The sequence below is a fragment of the Phocoena sinus genome, chromosome 4, assembly GCF_008692025.1.
Source record: "Phocoena sinus isolate mPhoSin1 chromosome 4, mPhoSin1.pri, whole genome shotgun sequence".
Lineage (NCBI taxonomy): Eukaryota > Metazoa > Chordata > Mammalia > Artiodactyla > Phocoenidae > Phocoena > Phocoena sinus.
Window position 1 is genome coordinate 145,329,141 of NC_045766.1, and position 17,092 is coordinate 145,346,232.

General features: G+C 51.0%; 1 protein-coding gene across 20 annotated transcripts in view; it reads left to right on the forward strand.

The window, feature by feature from the left end:
- The window catches only part of PCBP3 (poly(rC) binding protein 3), a 213,434-nt gene that overhangs the window by 143,256 nt on the left and 53,086 nt on the right, over positions 1 to 17,092 (forward strand). For all 20 annotated transcript variants that reach the window (XM_032630016.1, XM_032630017.1, XM_032630012.1 and 17 more), the window contains one exon: positions 16,040 to 16,175. In XM_032630016.1, coding sequence (XP_032485907.1) covers positions 16,166 to 16,175 — 10 coding nt within the window. In that variant the 5' untranslated portion in view covers positions 16,040 to 16,165. The remainder of the gene's footprint in view (positions 1 to 16,039; positions 16,176 to 17,092) is intronic.

Below are 17,092 nucleotides of genomic sequence, written 5' to 3' on the forward strand. Positions count from 1 at the left end.
GCTGGCCCACAGCTGAGCCTGCCGTGGGCATCACTCCCGGGCCCAGCCTGTCCCGGGGGCAGTGCTCATGGGCATTTGGGCCCCTCCCCTCCTGGCAGGGGAGCAGGTGGGAGCAGACCTTCCCCACCAGCACCGCCCCATCCGACCATGGAGCTCGCTCTGCAGCAGGGCCCCAGGTCCCACCTGGTAGTCCCAGGCCTCAGTGTGGGAGCCGTGGTCCCGGACCAACGCCGGGCAGGGGGGCTGTGTGCAGCCAGTAGCATCGTAAGGCAAGTTGGCGTCCAGCGGTCCACACTGCTGCGATCGGAACTTTGCACTCACTGAGTGACCTATACTTGCCTATCGGCAAGTCACAATTTACAGGTGTTGCTGTTTCTCAAAGTAATAAAAGTAAAAATATCATCATTAACCGAAGTGGCCAAATTATGGGGGGGGTGGTGAAATATGAGGGGTTCGTCTGATGCCATTAGAAGGGTTTTGGAGAGGGTATTTAAGAACGTGGGAAGATGTTCAGTACGTGAATTCTGGTGCTTCTGGACCGACGGCTTTCTCAGACCATGTCCTGTGAGGGTGGCAGCCCCAGGCCGGGCCAGGCTTCCACGACAGGGCACCTTAAACCCCACCTGTCTCACCGGCTACTGACGAGGATTCTGGCAGTACCTCTGGTTGTCACGGAGCTTGCACACATCTTAGTCACATGTTGCCAGCATCTTATTTTATCATGTAAAAGTTCTTTACATATTGTTTTCTGAAGTATATACTGCAAATATTTTCTCAGATGATCTGCCCTTGTATTTTGTTGATAATAGCTTTTTGAAAAAAGGCTTTAGAACAATTTTAGATTTGCAGAAATGTTAAAAAAAAAAAAAAAAGACAGCACAGATTTCCACCCACCCCACTCTTAGTTTCCCATTATTAACACCTATGTCAGTGTGGTACACTGGTTACAATTAAGGAGCCAAGATTGATACATTATCACCAAACTAAAGTCCATTCTATATTCGGATGTCCTCAGTTTTTCCCTAACGTCTTTTTTCTGTCCTAGAATGCATTGAATTGCCTTGTCTCTTTACGCTGTTTTTGGCTGTGACACTTTCTTAGACATTCCTTGTTTTTGATGATCTTGACAGTTCTGAGGAGAGCGGGTCAGAGAATTTATAGAACGTCCGTCTATGGGGACTTGTCTGATGTTTTTCTCATGACTGGACTCGGGTTATGGGTTTTTGGAAGAGCACAGAGGGGAAGGGCCCTTCTTATCACGTCCCGTCCAGGGGTCCAGGGTCCATGCCGTCTCATGACCTACACTGTGGACACTGACCTTGGTCACCTGGCCCAGGTGTGTCTGTCAGTCTCTCCACTGTGAGTCATTCTTTGTCCCCTTTGCCACACTGTCCTCTGTGGTAGGAAATCGCTGTGTGAAGCCCACACCTAAAGAGTGAAATAAGAATATACTTTTGCTCTTGAAATTGTGCTAGAATCTATATTGGTGTAGTGTGTGAGGTTAGATCAGTCTAATCTTTTACTTTTTGGTCTAACACTAATTGTGCTAGCACCTTTGTTAAACCATGTCTCAGTTCCCCAAGGGTCCTAATGTCACGGTGTCTTCCAGTACCTTACGTGCCTGTCCTCCTGGGTCCACCCATCTCACCGCGTGGCCGTACCAGGAGCACGTAGTCTCAGTGAGTGTCTTTTAAAATTGGCTCTTTATTCTTTTAAGTGACCTTTCACCCGCTCTGTGAGGGTTCATGCAGGTCCAGCTGGGTTTGGGTCGGAATTGTGATGAGTCTTCACGGTGGAAATGCGGCCATTTAACCCCAGGCCCCTGGCCCTTCCTTCTGGAGGGTTTCTCTGCCCCTCATCTGCTGTACCCACGGGCTTGGGACCCTGTCCTGTGATCCGCCAGATCTCCCCAAAGGAGTGCAGCCACTGCCTGCCTGCGGCCCGGGCTGGATGCGCTCGGAGTGCCAAGTGCTCCTGGCCGTGATGGGCTGGAAGCAGCATCTAAACCCACAGCTGAGGGGGGTTGGGGGGTTCCTACCATGTGTTTCTAGATCTCTTGGCATGGGTTTTTCTCAGAGGAGTCCATTTTGAAGCTGAACAGCTGTATAAGTTCTGGCATCTCAAGTTTGAATTTCCCCCACCCCGAGAGACCTTCATCCGCACACATCCAGCACAGGAAGGGGGCTGGCAAGGTGAGCTTGGGGTTCGAGGCGGAGCCAGATGTCCTTTCTAGCTCCCACTGATGACGTGTCTTTGAGGTGAAGCCCTGCTCAGGACTGAGACAGCAAGTCGACCCTCCAGGCTCCAGAGGTGGCCAGGCTGGGGCCCTGCACGGGCCGTGGGCCCAGGAGTGGACAACGTGCAAATAAATGCATGGGTAGGTCCCATCCAAAAATACTGCTTCATTTTGCATTTTTCCTCAGTTGGACTGCTGCCTGCAGATTGAAATTTCCTCTCCACCAAAAAGGACCACCTTTGCGGTAACCCGCTGCCTGGGTGCTCTCTGCCCTGAGGGCTGTCAGGAGGTGGCGGAGGGCTGGTCTCTGTGAGCGGCCACGGCACGCCTGTGTGCACATGCAGCCGCGTGCACGGGTGTCTCCACAAGCAGACCGGAGCAGGTAACGCGCTACGTGTGGTCCAGAGTCTCGGGTGACGTCTGTCCGCGTTGGTGAGCAGTGGGGCCTCAGCAGGCACAACCAAGCGGAACAACTGTTCTTTACCAACTGCACACTTATGAGTCTTCTGCAGCCTGGAATGCTGTGTGCCCGTCTGCTCCCTGGCCTGGGCTCCCGCCCCGGAGCTTGTTCCTGTGTCTAAGGCTGCACCCACGTCGCCATCGCTCGCCCTCACCGTGCCCATCAGCGGCCGGCGCCATCCATCGAGGCTCAGCAGGTTTCCGAGTGTGAACGCCTCTCGATTTGCCATATGCCTTTGGTCGATTTCCAGCACCCTAATGGTTATGTTTGGGCGGTTTTGTCTAGTTTTGTGATTGCTTTTGGGGGACCGCATTCACCAAGCTCCTCATTCCACCTTCCTGCAGCCCATCCCCCTCGTTATTTGTCTGGAATATTTTAGGCAGTTCCGAGGGTCACTGCACTGAATGGCAAATTAGTCTACAGGGCATCAGGGAGCTTGAAACATTCAGAGTCTTGCTGAATGTTCTGGATCTCTTGTTCCCTTATTCTTGTGCAATCTTTCCAGCCTCTAGGAGGGCCATGAGGCACTAAGCCAAATCATATCAGAAAGAACAGCTTTCAGAGGCACATCCACTTCTTAAAGTCGATCATGGAAGCAGAGGGTCACCCTGACGTCATGGCCACACACCCTATAATGAGATTTTTCAAATCAGGTTTGCTGATTCCCAGCAGCGCGTGCCGAGTGGGCCTGGGGTTGTGTGGGAAACTCTGCCTCCACAACGGAGCGCTGTCGCCCTCTGTGCTGCTTTGTCTTCAAGGCATGTGGCGGGAGGGGAGATCCCTGAGGGGGCATCCGCAGCGAGGACAGTTCCTGTGAAGAATCCAGGGTCCGGCCTCCAGGCTGCTTTCCTGCTTCGTCATCTCCCATCCACCTTCTTTTCTGCTCCGTCTGTCACTTCTGCAGGAACACAGGTGACCCTGTGTGTGTCAGGTGCCTCGAGAAAACAGCGCAGGACCTTTTAACAGAAAATGTGTAACTGAAGGTAGGAAAAGAAAAAACAGCGAGGATGAGACTAGTCCAGGGAGCGTCAGTCATAGCCATAACCCTGAGTGGGTGAACTTGGCTATTGAGAGATACACGCACAGGGACGGGTTCACACAGCAGTGTGGACGGCCATGAAAGCAGCTTTCATCACATGACTGGGAGCACAGGCCGGCTGCAGGGACAGAAAGCCTGTCAGCAGACCTCTGCTCCTGGGGAGACGGAGCAGATGCGCTTTCCCAACCCCGGTGGGGGCTGCTTAGGGCCCAGGTTGAGCTGCAGAGACAAAGATCCTCAAATCGTATAAATACACAGTTTATTTTTCATTCTCTTGGGTCGGCTGTGGCTCTTTCTGTGTTGACTTCACCCCCTTCCCGGGCTAATGGCGCGAATTGTCTCTGGAACATTCCTGGAATGGTGGCAGGGGAAAGAGAGAACGCGGAGAGCTCTGCTCTGGCCGTGCAGCTTCTTCCCAGGGGAGCGCTACGTGGCCAGGCCTGACCTCAGCGCTGGGCGGGGGGACAGGCAGGGAGTGTCTGGGGGAATAAATAACACACCGACGTCTGCTCCCCACCTGTCCCCTGCCCAGGAGAGACGGCCGGAGCCCACCCTCCAGCAACGCAGGCACAGGCATCACGGCCAGGCTCTTGCGCCCGTTTCTCGGCCAGCTCCGCTCTGCCGCCTCTTCCTCTGGACACCTAAGGGCAGGGGGGCTGCTGACTGCTCGCCTGCCCCGACATCCACGGGTGGGTGTGGCTTGCAGCAACTCGGACAGGTGCCTTTCGACAGAGCAGAAGCAGGAGGCACCCGGCGCCCTGCACCCAACAGATGGGAGAGCCCGAGGGGCGACCTCCTCACCAGGGCCCTGTTCCGACCCTGGGGTCCCTCCCGGCCCGCTGTCCCGCGTTCTCTCTGCGCCTCCCCACACCTCTGTCCTCTAGAGCGGGGTCTGGATTTCTATATCAGGCCAGACGGTAAACACCTGGCCAGTGTGGGCTCCGCGAGGTCTGTGTCCATCGCCCAGCTGCTCCATCGCGGCGAGAAAGCAGCCCCAGACCGTACGCACACTCGTGGGCACGGCTGTGCGCCGGTAGGACTTTCTTTACGAAACCAGACGGTTGTCTGGGCTGGGTTTCTGTAGTGTGCAGGCCCTGTTCAGAGGTCCCTGCACTCCTGGGCTGGGTGGGTGCCCTGGCCTGAGCCTGCCCCTCCCGTGGCCCCTTGGCCAAGACAGTGCCCCCAGAGCTTCACTTGGTGGAGTGCTGGCAGCGGCACCCCTGGTTCCTCCTGAGCACCCCTCTGTCCAGACGGGCCTGCTGCAGCCTGGGGTCTAGAGGGCTGCAGCCATCCATAGAGGGCTCCAGCCTCAGGCCTCCCCGCTTCCCAGCTGGAAATGTCACTCAGCAGTTTGGATGGAGGAGGCTGTGGGCTGGGTTGTGTCCCCCCAAAATTCATAGGTTGAATCCCTATCCCCCACGACGACTGTATTTGGACGCGGGGCCTTTAAGGAGGTTCAGTGAGGTCATAAGTGTGGGGTCGTAACCCGATAGGGCTGTGTCCTGATAAGGAGAGGAAGGGACACCAGGAGTGAGCCCCCAAGAGGAAAGACCACGGGAGGACCCAGGGAGAAGACGCTGTCTGCACACCAAGGAGAGAGACCGCAGGAGGGACCGGCCCTGCGGCACCGGACCTCAGGCCTGCCGCCTCCCGAGCCGACTGAGGGTGTGCTGGCCGCCTCCTTAATCAGATTCTTGTCATTAAGTTGAATTTTAACAAGTGTTTGTCACCCAAAGACATTCTCAGTCTTACCCTCTACTGCTGTGGTCCTCAGAGCATGACCCGTGGAGCCCTAGGGGTCCCCGAGACCCTTGCAAGGGACCTGCAGGGTCAAAAATGACTATTTCCATAGTGCTGGTTGCGCCTTTCCCCTCTCACTGAGTGCCGCTTGAGCTGGGGCGGTGCTGCTGCTGGGGCCTGAGCCCCTGGAGGCTCTGCTAGGGGCCCCTGCATTCTCAGCCAGACTCACCCAACCACGTCCTCTCAGGGCAGCGCGCTTACTCCTTGTATCCAATAGATCCCGAGCCTCGAGCGCCGTCCTTGCCCCGCCTGTGCACCACGCCGTGCAGGAAGCACGGCCACTTTGGGGGACGCGTGGTGGACAGGTGTCTGGACTTGGGTATTGGACAGGCACTTTCTCAGAAATGATTGGGGTTACATGCGAGGGTTTTGCTGCCAACTATGACCTTTGAGGGCTCAGCAAAGTTAGAATTGTCCAAAATTTTTATCTGCCGCTGTCCGCTGCTCCCTCAGACCTTCAGACTTTTCTGTGGTGCTTGGTGGTGATATTAACAAGTGTGATTGTTTTTGGTATTGAGTGATAAACTCTGTCCACATTTAGAAGACCTGCATGACTCCGTGAACCAGTTTCTGTATGACCAGTCATGCTTGGGTAAAAGACAATCAAAGTTTAGGGCAGCCCAAGGCTGTTACAGCGTGACAGTGCTCAGAAAGCTCCTTGTGGCTTTTCATGTAGCTTCAGATTGCAGTTGCAGCTAACCTTTAAGAAATTACCATCGCTGAGTTTAGGCATGGTGACGAGGAAGACTGTGTTCCCGGGTATCTGAGCAGGCCTTTCCCAGCTGCCCGTCTCCCTGAGGCCCGTTGTCTGCACGGACTTCAACCAAAACGAGCAGTCGCAACAGAGTAAACACAGGAGCACATATGAGAATCCGGCGTCTTCTACGAAGCAGACCCTAAAGAGACTTACAAAAATAGGAAACAAGGCCACACTTGACGCTAATTTTTTTGTTTGGGAAAATTTAGTTATTCATGAAGATTTACTTTTGTTAACCTGTGGCAGGTTTCTTATCGTTGTTTTTAAATGAATTAATAGATAAAATATTTAAGGTTGCTCAGTTTCAACGTCTAGTAAGGTGAATGGTGATACACACCCCCCAGAAGGAAAAAAGCACCGTGGTGTCCCCAGTGAGTATAAGGGAGGAAAGAGGTTTAGAGACGGGAAGCTTGAGGGTCGCTCTGGGGGCAGAACAGCTGCACCCCCGGCCCCAGCCACTCCCCACTCTCCCCGGATTCTTCTCCGTGGACCTTCCTGAGCTCGGCGTTGGAATAAAGATGTGCTCCTCCCTCGGTCTCTTGCCTGAAGATGTAATCTCTTCGGGGAAATTGTCTGCTTCCTCCGTGCAGGCGGCACCTGTGCTCGGTACCACCGCAGCCTCTGCAGCCTCTGCCTGGTGCACCGCCCTGCGGCCCCGCCCGGCCCCAGCAGCAGGCTCTGTAATGGCCAGCGTGGCCCAGCTGCCCTGCAGTCACCATGAGCCCCAGGTCTCTGTGGCCTGCCCAAGCCACGCGTCAGCTGAAGTCACCCTAGCATCTTCAGGATGCTTGTCACCAGGGCAGAGGAGTGGCACGTGTCACCCTGCTCACATCTGGCTGGCAGAGCAAGTACTCAGCCAAGCGTGCCCGGTGGGACTGGGAGCATCTCTGCCCCAGGGCGACACCGAGTCTGTCCCCGAGTGCACGGCAGACCCTCTGACCTGAGGCCAGAGCCGTGAGCCCAGAGAGAAGCCCTGCTCCTCTGTCTTTCCTGCCCCTGGGCTGTTGGTTTGGGGCCTGCCCACCTCCTCCGGGCGGCCGCTCTCGGACCTCGGCTGGAGGGCCACCTGCGTGAGTTTGTTGCCGACCCTGCAGTGTGCAGGCGTTGGCCGGGCTTCGTCCCCACGCCGGGTGAGCGCGGCTGGTCTGCGGGCCGCCTGGTGCCCCTCTTTAGTCCCTGGTGGACTCTGGTTCCCCTCCAGGTGTCGGGAGACATGGCCTAGCCCCTTCCACGCTCTGCCCCACCCCCGAGGGAGTGGTGAGTCAGGGCGCTCCGGGGGTCCCGGGCACATTGGGCTGGGCCGTGGTGAGAGGCTCCTGCCCGAGGCACCGTGCTGGCCTCCCCTGCTCTCGGGGGTGTCCGCTGTGCATCAGGGTTCCTCATCTCTTTATATTCTCACTCATCCAAAATCTGCATTGTGCCTCTACTCCAGGCCTGCAACGAGGGGGTGCACAAGTGGAGAGAAGCACCCAGTCGCTGGGTGAGGGCTGCAAGGCTGCTGGGGCCAGGGGAGTGGGCTCTGGAGGCCAGGAGTGGTGGCCGAGCTTGTGACATGGGGATGTGGGTGAAGGGCGCCCCGGGTGTGGGGGGCATCGGCTAGGCTTTTCATTCTCTTAACAGGGTCTTTGGCGTAGCAAAAGTTGGTAATTTTGATTAAGTCCCGTTTATCACTTTGTCCTTTCGTGGTGCATGCTTTCTGTGTCAAGTCTAAGAACTCTTTGCCTAGCCCCTAGGTTCTGAAGATTCTTCTCCTGTTTTTTTCCTAAAAGTTTTGTAGTTTCTTGCTTTACCTCTGTGTCTGTTAGTATTTGTGTGAGGTGTGAGGCTTAGGGCGAGGGTTCCCTGTCCCAGCACCTTTTGTTGGGAGACCACCTTTCTCAGTGGGACTCCTTTCCCCACTGTCGGAGAGGAGCCAGGCCTCTGTGCTGGGTCTGCTCCTGGGTTCTCTCTTCTCGTCCTCTGATGTGTGTACGCCCCGATGCCAACACCACACTCTCTTGAATACCGTAGCTACAAAGTAAGCCTTATTATCAAATCGAGGGAGTTTTCCTGCTTTATTCTTCTCTTTCCATATAAATTTTAGAATAAGCTTGTCTGTGTCTACAAAACCTTGCTGGGACTTTTGCAGGAACTGCGTTGGGCCCGCAGACCAGTTTGGAGAGAGCTGATGTCTTTACTACGTTGAGCCTTCCAATACATGGATAGAGCGTTGGCTCTCCACTTACTTACGTTTCTTTGATTTATTTCATCAGCATTTTGCATTTTTCAGCAGACGGGGCCTGCATAAGTTTCATTAAGTGTGTACCTAAGTGTTTCATTGTATTTTTGAGTGATTTTAAATCATTGTTTTAAATTTTGGTTGATATATGTTCACCGTTAGTATACAGAAATGCAGTTACTTTCCGTGTATGACTCATATCCCACACCATTCTGAACTCACTTATTATTTCTAGGAGTTTTGTTTTGTTTATAGATTCCTCAAGATTTTCTAAGAAGAAAATCGTATCATCTGCAAATAGAGATGATAGCTTTACTTCTTCTTTTTTCAGCCTAAATGCCTCTGATTTTTTTCTTGCCTATTGCAATGGCTGGAACTCCCAGTAAGAGTGGTGAAAGTGGACAGCCGTGCTTGTTCCCAATCTTAGTGGGCAGCATTCATTCTTTCACCATATGTATGATGATAGCTGTGGGTTTCTTATAGATGCTATTTATCAAGTTGACATAATTTCCCTCTATTCTTAACTTGCTGGTATATTTTTTTATCATGAATTAGGTGTTGAATTTTGTCAAATGCGTTTTAATGCATCAGTTTACATAGTCATATGGCTTTTATGCTTTCGCTTGTTGATATGGTAGATTATACTGATTGATGGTTTTTTTTTTTTTTGCGGTACGCGGGCCTCTCACTGTTGTGGCCTCTCCCGTTGCGGAGCAACAGGCTCCGGACGCGCAGGCTCAGTGGCCATGGCTCACGGGCCCAGCCGCTCCGCGGCATGTGGGATCCTCCCACACCGGGGCACGAACCCGTATCCCCTGCATCGGCAGGCGGACTCTCAACCACTGCGCCACCAGGGAAGCCCTGATTGATGTTTTTTAACATGGAGCCAGCCTTGCATATCTGGATAAATCTTACTTGGCCATGGTACATAACTCTTTTACACATTGCTGGATTCATTTGCTAATATTTTTTAAGATTTTTTAAAAATTTATTAATTAATTTATTTTTGGCTTCGTTGGGTCTTTGTGGCTGCGCGCGGGCTTTCTCTAGTTGCGGCGAGCGGGAGCTACTCTTCGTTATGGTGCGCGGGCTTCTCATTGCGGTGTCTTCTCTTGTTGCGAGCACGGGCTCCAGGCGTGTGGACTTCAGTAGTTGTGCCTCATGGGCTCTAGAGCGCAGGCTCAGTAGTTGTGGTGCACGGACTTAGTTGCTCTGCTGCTTGTGGGATCCCCCCAGACAAGGGCTCGAACCCGTGTCCCCTGCATTGGCAGGCGGATTCTTAACCACTGCGCCACCAGGGAAGTCTCTCATTTGCTAATTTAAAAAATATATTTAGTCTATTTGTGTGGATGTTCATGAGCGAGACTAGTCTATATATATATATTTTCTGTACTGTCTTATCTCCGGTTTTGGTATCAGGGTAGCAGTAGCCTCACAAAATGAGTTGGGAAGTATTCTATTTTCTATGAGTGTCTAAGGCTTATGTTCATTTTCTTTTAAGTGTTTGGTAAAATCCTCCAGTGAAACCATCTGGGCCTGGAGGTTTCTTTTTTCTAGAGTTTCTGTTACAGGTTTTCATGTCTTTAACGGCTGTAGGCATATTGAGGTCGTCTCTTTCATTTTGATTGGATTTCGGTAGTTTGCTGGTTGTTCAGTTCTCCCATCTCTTTGCTGAGGCTTTTAGAGATTTGCTTTAAGCATGTTCATACAGGCTCACTGCAGCATTTTTGTGAAGGCAGCTTTAAAATCCTTGTCAAAGAATCTAGTATCTCTGCCATCTCAGTGTTGGCATTTATTGATTTTCTTTTCTCTTTCATGTTGAGATTCTCCTAGTCTCATTTTTGGTATGGCAAGCGATTTTTGTTTGTATCCTGGAAATTTTGGTTGCAATGTTATGATATTCTGGATCTTACAAAAATCTCCTGTCTTAGCAGGCCTCTACTGACATGGGTGGGGGAACCTTGTTCACAATGGGCTGGGGTGGAGGCCCAGGCACCCCTTGGCCTCCCCGATACCTTGAGCAGAGGGGAGGAGCTCCTCGTTCCTGAGGGGTGGGAGCCCCGCTGATGTGGGCACGTGTGTGTGTGCCCACGTCCCCTGTCAGCTTCGCCTGGAGGGCAGTGTTCTCCAGGGGGGGTGGGGGGTGGCTTTTCTTGAGACATTTTCCAGTGTTCTTTGGCATTTTTTGGTCGCAGCCTTTTCCAGTGACGAGCCTAGAATAAACAGGAGGGAATCAAAACAAAACACAAAGGTGAGCTCACTGCTGTGTCAGCCTTCATACCTCAGGACCCATCTAGGCACCCGCTCTCCACCTTTCCCATTTTTCTTAGGCTTGTTTCATGTTTAACACAGGGTTTAGTTGTCCTCGCAGGAATGTAGGGAAGAATGCATCTGCTTCGTTCTGTCCAGAGCCAGAAGGCCTGGTGCTCCTTGTAGTCACTGCAGTCATCTGTGCCTCTGGATTAATTTTCTTGATCAGCGTCATCAGACGCTGTATATTTTGGGGCCTTTTTTGAAAAACCAAATTTTATATTTGTTCATTTTCACAATTGGTTCTTTTTTTGTAACTTCTGATCTATTCTTTATTATAATTACCTTCTTTCTATTTTCTGTGGATACTTTCTGTTACCTTTCTAACTTCTAAAATTGGATTTTCTATTCACTAGTTTTCTGACTTTATTCCTAGTATAGGCTTTTAAAAGCTCTAAGTTTTCCTGTAAGTTCTATTGTAGCTGATGCTACAAATTTTGGAATGCAGCACTTTTATTATTGTTGAGGTCTCAGGATTTTCTAATTTCATTATGTCATCCCCATCCACTTCTTATTTAGAATCATTTAAAAAGTGTTATGTCCAGGAGAGTTATAGGGTTATCTTTTTGCTAATGATTTCTAATTTAATTGCCTACCGGGTGGAAGGCATGGTCTGTTGATTCCATGTCTTCAAAATTGGTTGAAACTTGCATTATGAGTTAGAACATTGTCAATTTTGGTTTTATTCTCTGAGAGTTTTAGGAGAATGTACATCCTCTAAATGTCAGGTGCAGCTTTACGCACACACATGATACGCCACAACTCCCTCCGTGTCCACTGTCCTTGTGTGAACTGTGACGGGGGTGCCACGGCGTCCCCGCCAGACGGGCGGTTTGTTGGTTTGGCCCTGGGGTCGCTCCTCAGATTAACCCCTCGCGGGCTCTGGGGCATCGAGGCACTTCCTCACCATCGTCTCTTGGCTGGATTAGTGGGTAATCTCCTGAATTCTCTCCCGGCTTCCTCTCCTGCCGCTTTTCACCTTCAGCCTGATTTCCACACCAGCAGCCAGATTGCCGGTGTTAAAATATCGTGACTTATCAAAAGCCTCTCACATCCCTGTTTCACGCAGGTTCCACCTGCCCCCTCTTCAAATGGCCTAAAGCACCCTGCCCGCCTGTCCCCACCCTCTCCTGCCGCCCAGCTTCCCGGCAGGAGGGTTCACAGAGGATGCCCGGTGGAGAGCAGGACAGCCCTGCTCCCGGTTGTCCGATGTCTCAGACCTTCCGGTGAAGCCAGGCCCCACGTGAGGGTGCGGATGGCAGTGGGAGCCGCTCACGCCCACGTGCACAAGCGTGTGTCTGCCTGTGTGCGCATGTGTGTCGCTTGCGGCTCGATGGGCTGCTTTTGTCTGGACTGTGCCTGGGAGGGGATGCGCCCTCCTTGGGCTCTGGTCCTTTGAAACTGATTCGTTGTGGCGGGCTGTGCAGCGAGCCGCTGAACACCACTGCAGCTGTTGTCACTAAGTGGGTCGCACAGCAAGGGGCGGCCGCAGAGGTGAAGAGGGGAGTTGTGAACCTCACTTTGTCTCCTCTGTCACCCCCCCTTTCCAGCACCAGTTGAGTTTTGAAAAGAGAACGGCAGAGCCTTCCCTCTGAGACTGTCCCCGTCACTCACCACCTCTTGCTCCGCAGGGAGCTGGGTGTCCCGCTGCCTGAAGCTGTGGCTGATGTTGGGAGAAGTGGGTCATGGCGCAAGCGAGTCTGTCACATCGCTCTCCGTGTCGCTGGTCTCGTGGTGCTTCCTCCCAAACCTAGTGCCAGGTCAGGCTATATGTTTAGTAAACGAGTTCCCTTCAGAGGTTTCTAGGGTGATATAAATTTCAAATCGAATGTCTTTTAGTTCATGAACTTCTGGTTTTCTTGCGCTGGCATCAGAAACTGCTGTTGTGCTCTTTCTACTTTGTGAGACTTACTGTGAGGGTAACCCTGTCTGCTGGGACGCCGAGAGCCTCAGGGAGGAGCATGAGATCTCAGTGTTGGTTCAGTTCTCGTCCCCGTAACACTCCTGGCTTGATGCCGGCATTTCTGTCCTGAAGAGTCACCCTTTCCCAAGAGGAGACCTCTGGGTGTCCCTGGGAACAGGAGTACTTGATGGGTGACAAGGGTGCCATGGCCCTTGAGGCCCTAATGCTCCCTCACAGACGATTCTAATTGTTACCGCTGTTTCCAGCCACTTCCCTGTGCCTCTGACCTGTGGAACCACTCGGTGCCTGCAGGCCCAGCTCTTCCTGGAATAGGGGGCGAACGGCCGGCTTCCGGGTGGCTTCTCCCCTTAGAGGCTGCGGTGTCCGTGTCTCTGCTTCGCTCCTTATTTACCCCATTTCACCACTTCCCAGACCCCAGGGCTGTGCTGAGAGCTCTTGCTGGTTCTCCTCGCTCCTCCTGACTTCTTAGTGCTGTGGGTTTGTGCTGTTTTATTTTGTGAGCATCATTGCAGTGCAGTTTCTGTAAGGGTGGAGTAAACACATGTTAACTCTGTGATGTTTAATACGAGGTCTCTTCCATTGCCTTTTTAAGAAAAGCTTTTGAGTGTTTATTACCTTTGTTCTTTTTAATTGAGTATAATTCACATACCATACAATTCATACTTTAAAATTGCACATTTTTGTAGTTTTTAGCATATTCACAAAGGTGTGCAACCATCACCGCTATCTAATTACACAACGTTCTCATCACCCCCAAAGAAACCCCACACCCATCCCATTACCCTCTCTGCTCAGCCCTAGGAACCGTGCGCCTACTTTCTGTCCCCGTGGGTTTGCCCGATCTGGAGGTTTGCTGTAAATGGGAGCACACAACATGTGACTTTCCGCGTCTGGCTTCTTTCCCTTCTCATAATGTCTTCAAGGTCCGTCCACGTTGCCGCGCGGGTCAGTACTTCATCCCCTTCTTTGTGGCCGAATAACATCCCGTTATAAGGATGCGCCGCATTTTGTTTATCCACCATCGTCAATTGATGGACGTTGGATTGTTTCCGCTTTTTGACAGTTATGAACAACACTGCTGTGAACATCCATGTACAGGTTTTTCTGTGGACGTGTATTTTCATTCTCTTGGGTATATGCCTAGGAGTGGGGTTGTTGGGTCATATAGGAACTCTGGGTTTAACTTGTGGAGGAAATGCCACCCTGTTTTCCAAAGGGGTTATATCATTTTATATTTCTACCAGCAATGTATGAAGATTCCAGTTTTTCCATATCCTTGCTGACATTTGTTATTTTCTGTTTCTTCTTCTTCTTATTATCATTTTCATTATTATTACTACTATTGCCATCCTAAGTGGCTCATTGTGGTTTTTTTTTTTTTTTTTGTGGTACGCGGGCCTCTCACCACTGTGGCCTCTCCCGTTGCGGAGCACAGGCTCCGGACGCGCAGGCTCAGCGGCCATGGCTCACGGGCCCAGCCGCTCTGCGGCATGTGGGATCTTACCAGACCGGGGCACGAACCCGTGTCCCCTGCATCGGCAGGCGGACTCTCAACCACTGCGCCACCAGGGAAGCCCTCATTGTGGTTTTGACTTGCATTTTTCTAATGCCGAATGATGTTGAGTTACTTTTCCTGTGCTTATTGGTCATTTCTATATCTTCCTTAGAGAAATATATATCAAATCCTTTGTATATTTCTTAATTGTTTTTTATTGTTGAGTTGTAGAAGTTTTATATGTAGTCTGAATATTAATCCCTTCTTAGGTATCTGATTTGCCGATATTTTCTGTTATGTCGGTTGTATTTTCACCTTCTTATTAGTGCCCTTTGATGCACAAAAGTCCTTAATTTTGATGAAGTCCAGTTCATCTACTTTTTGGTGTCATATCCATGAAATTATTGCCAAATCCAATGCCGTGAAAACTTTTTTTTCCAGTGTTTTCTTCAAGATGTTTATCGTTTTAGCTCTTAAGTCTAGGTCTTTGATCTATTTGAAGTTAATTTTTGCGTGTGGTGTAAGGTAAGGATGCAAGTGCACTCTTTGGTGTGTGCTATCAGTTTTCCTGGCACTGCACGTACAAGGCTTCTTTTTTTTTTTGAACTTTATTTATTTTTTTGTGCAGCAGGTTCTCATTAGTCATCTATTTTATTCTTATTAGTGTATACATGTCAATCCCAATCTCCCAGTTCATCACACCACCACCACCATTCCCCACTTTCCCCGCTTGGTGTCCATACGTTTGTTCTCTACATCTGTAAGACTGTTCTTTTCTAATTGGCAAAAGGGAGCCAGACAATCCTTTGTTCTTCCATTGCTTTCTGATGAGTTCCCACTCGTGACCTTCAGGCCTCTCCGATCCTCCAATCAGTAACACACTGACCCTTTTCTGCACCAGTGGAGACACCGTCTGCCCCTGTGAAAGAGGGAGGCTTTTGCTCGATTTCACCTTCATGGCGTTTCCTTACATTTCGTATTTTCTCATTTATTTCATTTTGAACCTCAAGGTATTATATGGGTAAGATATTTTAGCTTGAAACAGACTCAGTGTGTAGTTTATTGCGTAAAATGGTTACCTGATTGACATGGAGAAAGACAGAGAAATTTAACATGGGCTTCTCATTATTTTTGGTGCTCTGCCCTCACAATTCCAAATGTTGGATGCTGTTGTAAAGAGCCTTTTAAGGCATCCCTGACAATAACACCTGGACTTGAAAAACAGCAAAGAGGGTATGTTATGAACATGAGTTCTTGTGCCTGGGGATGAAGTTTCCTGTTTGGGCAACAATGTGAATTCAAAAAGTGAAGAGTCAAGAAACTTAGACCAAGGAGAAAATGATGCACTCTGGAAAAGACTAGGTGGACAGATTGCATGCTGAAATGGAAGGGTTCAAGTGAAATGATTATACCAGCTGTAAAGTAGAAAACCAGCAGTGTGTTTAAGTTAGTATATAGTTTCATAACTTTTAAAATCAGTATATGTACATATAAATATGCTAAATATTACAAGCAGAAAGTTGACCGTTTCACTTATATTCTCAAAAGGGTATACAGTTTTACCAGGCACTTCTTCTGGGCTGCTCATCTATGCAGTGGAGGCCCCTGCGGGGCGCGTAAGGCAGGTCCCAGGATGAGCTCTCACTGGCATTTCATCACATCCCACGCGTCTCACGCCTGAATCTTAAGAAATGCTTGCTGCTCTGTTGAACGCAAGAAAGCAGTTCTGTTGAAGCTCAGTCCTGACGGACAAGGTCCTAATCCGTAAGCTTATTTGCCCCCCTGTGTTTTGTGTTTCAGGTCGGTGGGCTCCACGACCAAAGTTGGTCCTCCCGTGAATCGCCGGTTCTGGTTGTGATGCTCTAGGTCACAACGAGTGTGAACACACGCTATCTATGGGCCTGCTCTGACTCGTCCAGCCTGCTTATGGGGGAAGGTGAGTGGCTGGGAAGCGGCCCTTGTCTGCTTGTCTGTTTACCAAGAATGTGTAGCAAAGTCAGACTCACCGCGGCACAATGGAATGTGTCCGAAGTGGCACCGTGCTGTATTTTACCCTCTTTAGTCCGTGATATGGTGTCAGCCGGGAGTAGTGCCAGGGAGCGAAGACGAGCCGTGAAAAAGGAAACTTTAAGAAAGGAAGCTGATGCAATAATGTGATCGGACTGGAACATCATTCCTGATCGGCTCTTGAAAAGGCACGCCTAGAATTTGAAGAAGCGGGTTTAAGCTGAGGCAGAAATGTTTCTCCCTGGCTTTTTCCCTTGAGTTCTTGAGGAACGTGGGATGCCTTTGAACTGTGTTCCCCTATGTGTTCCCTGTTTTCAGGCCTCCGTGGCCTCATTCCACTAGGTGTGGAATCTGAAGAGCTGGCTCTGCTTGCTTATTGGGTCTGTGAGGGACACTAGCCACACACAGCGCCCCGTGCTAGCGCTGCAGGAGACCTGGCCCTGCTGACCGTCCCGCCGTGTGGGTGTGGGTGCAGGAGCCTGTGTGCACGTGTGCAGGGGAGGGTGTGCCGGAGCCTGTGTGTCCTGTGTGCCTCTGTGTGCTCCACCCAGCACCCTGAGGTCCGAGTTCTGCCGGGGCTTCAGGGGTCCCGAGCCTGCAGTATCAACTTTGCCTGGCCTCGGTGTCTCAGTGTAAATGGAGGCCTCCAAGGTTCCTTGCTCAGCTCTCACGCCTGGTCCTCTCCAGACCAGTTCTAGTTTATTCACCCGTGCATTTCAGGTTACAAGGGCATTGCCGAAGGCTGAAGAGTGCATTCTAGAGTGCCTTATTCACGCGGGGCTGCAGAGGTGGCCACTGAGAAACTATTTTCAGCTGTGGGAGTTACTAATCTGGGTTCACGACATA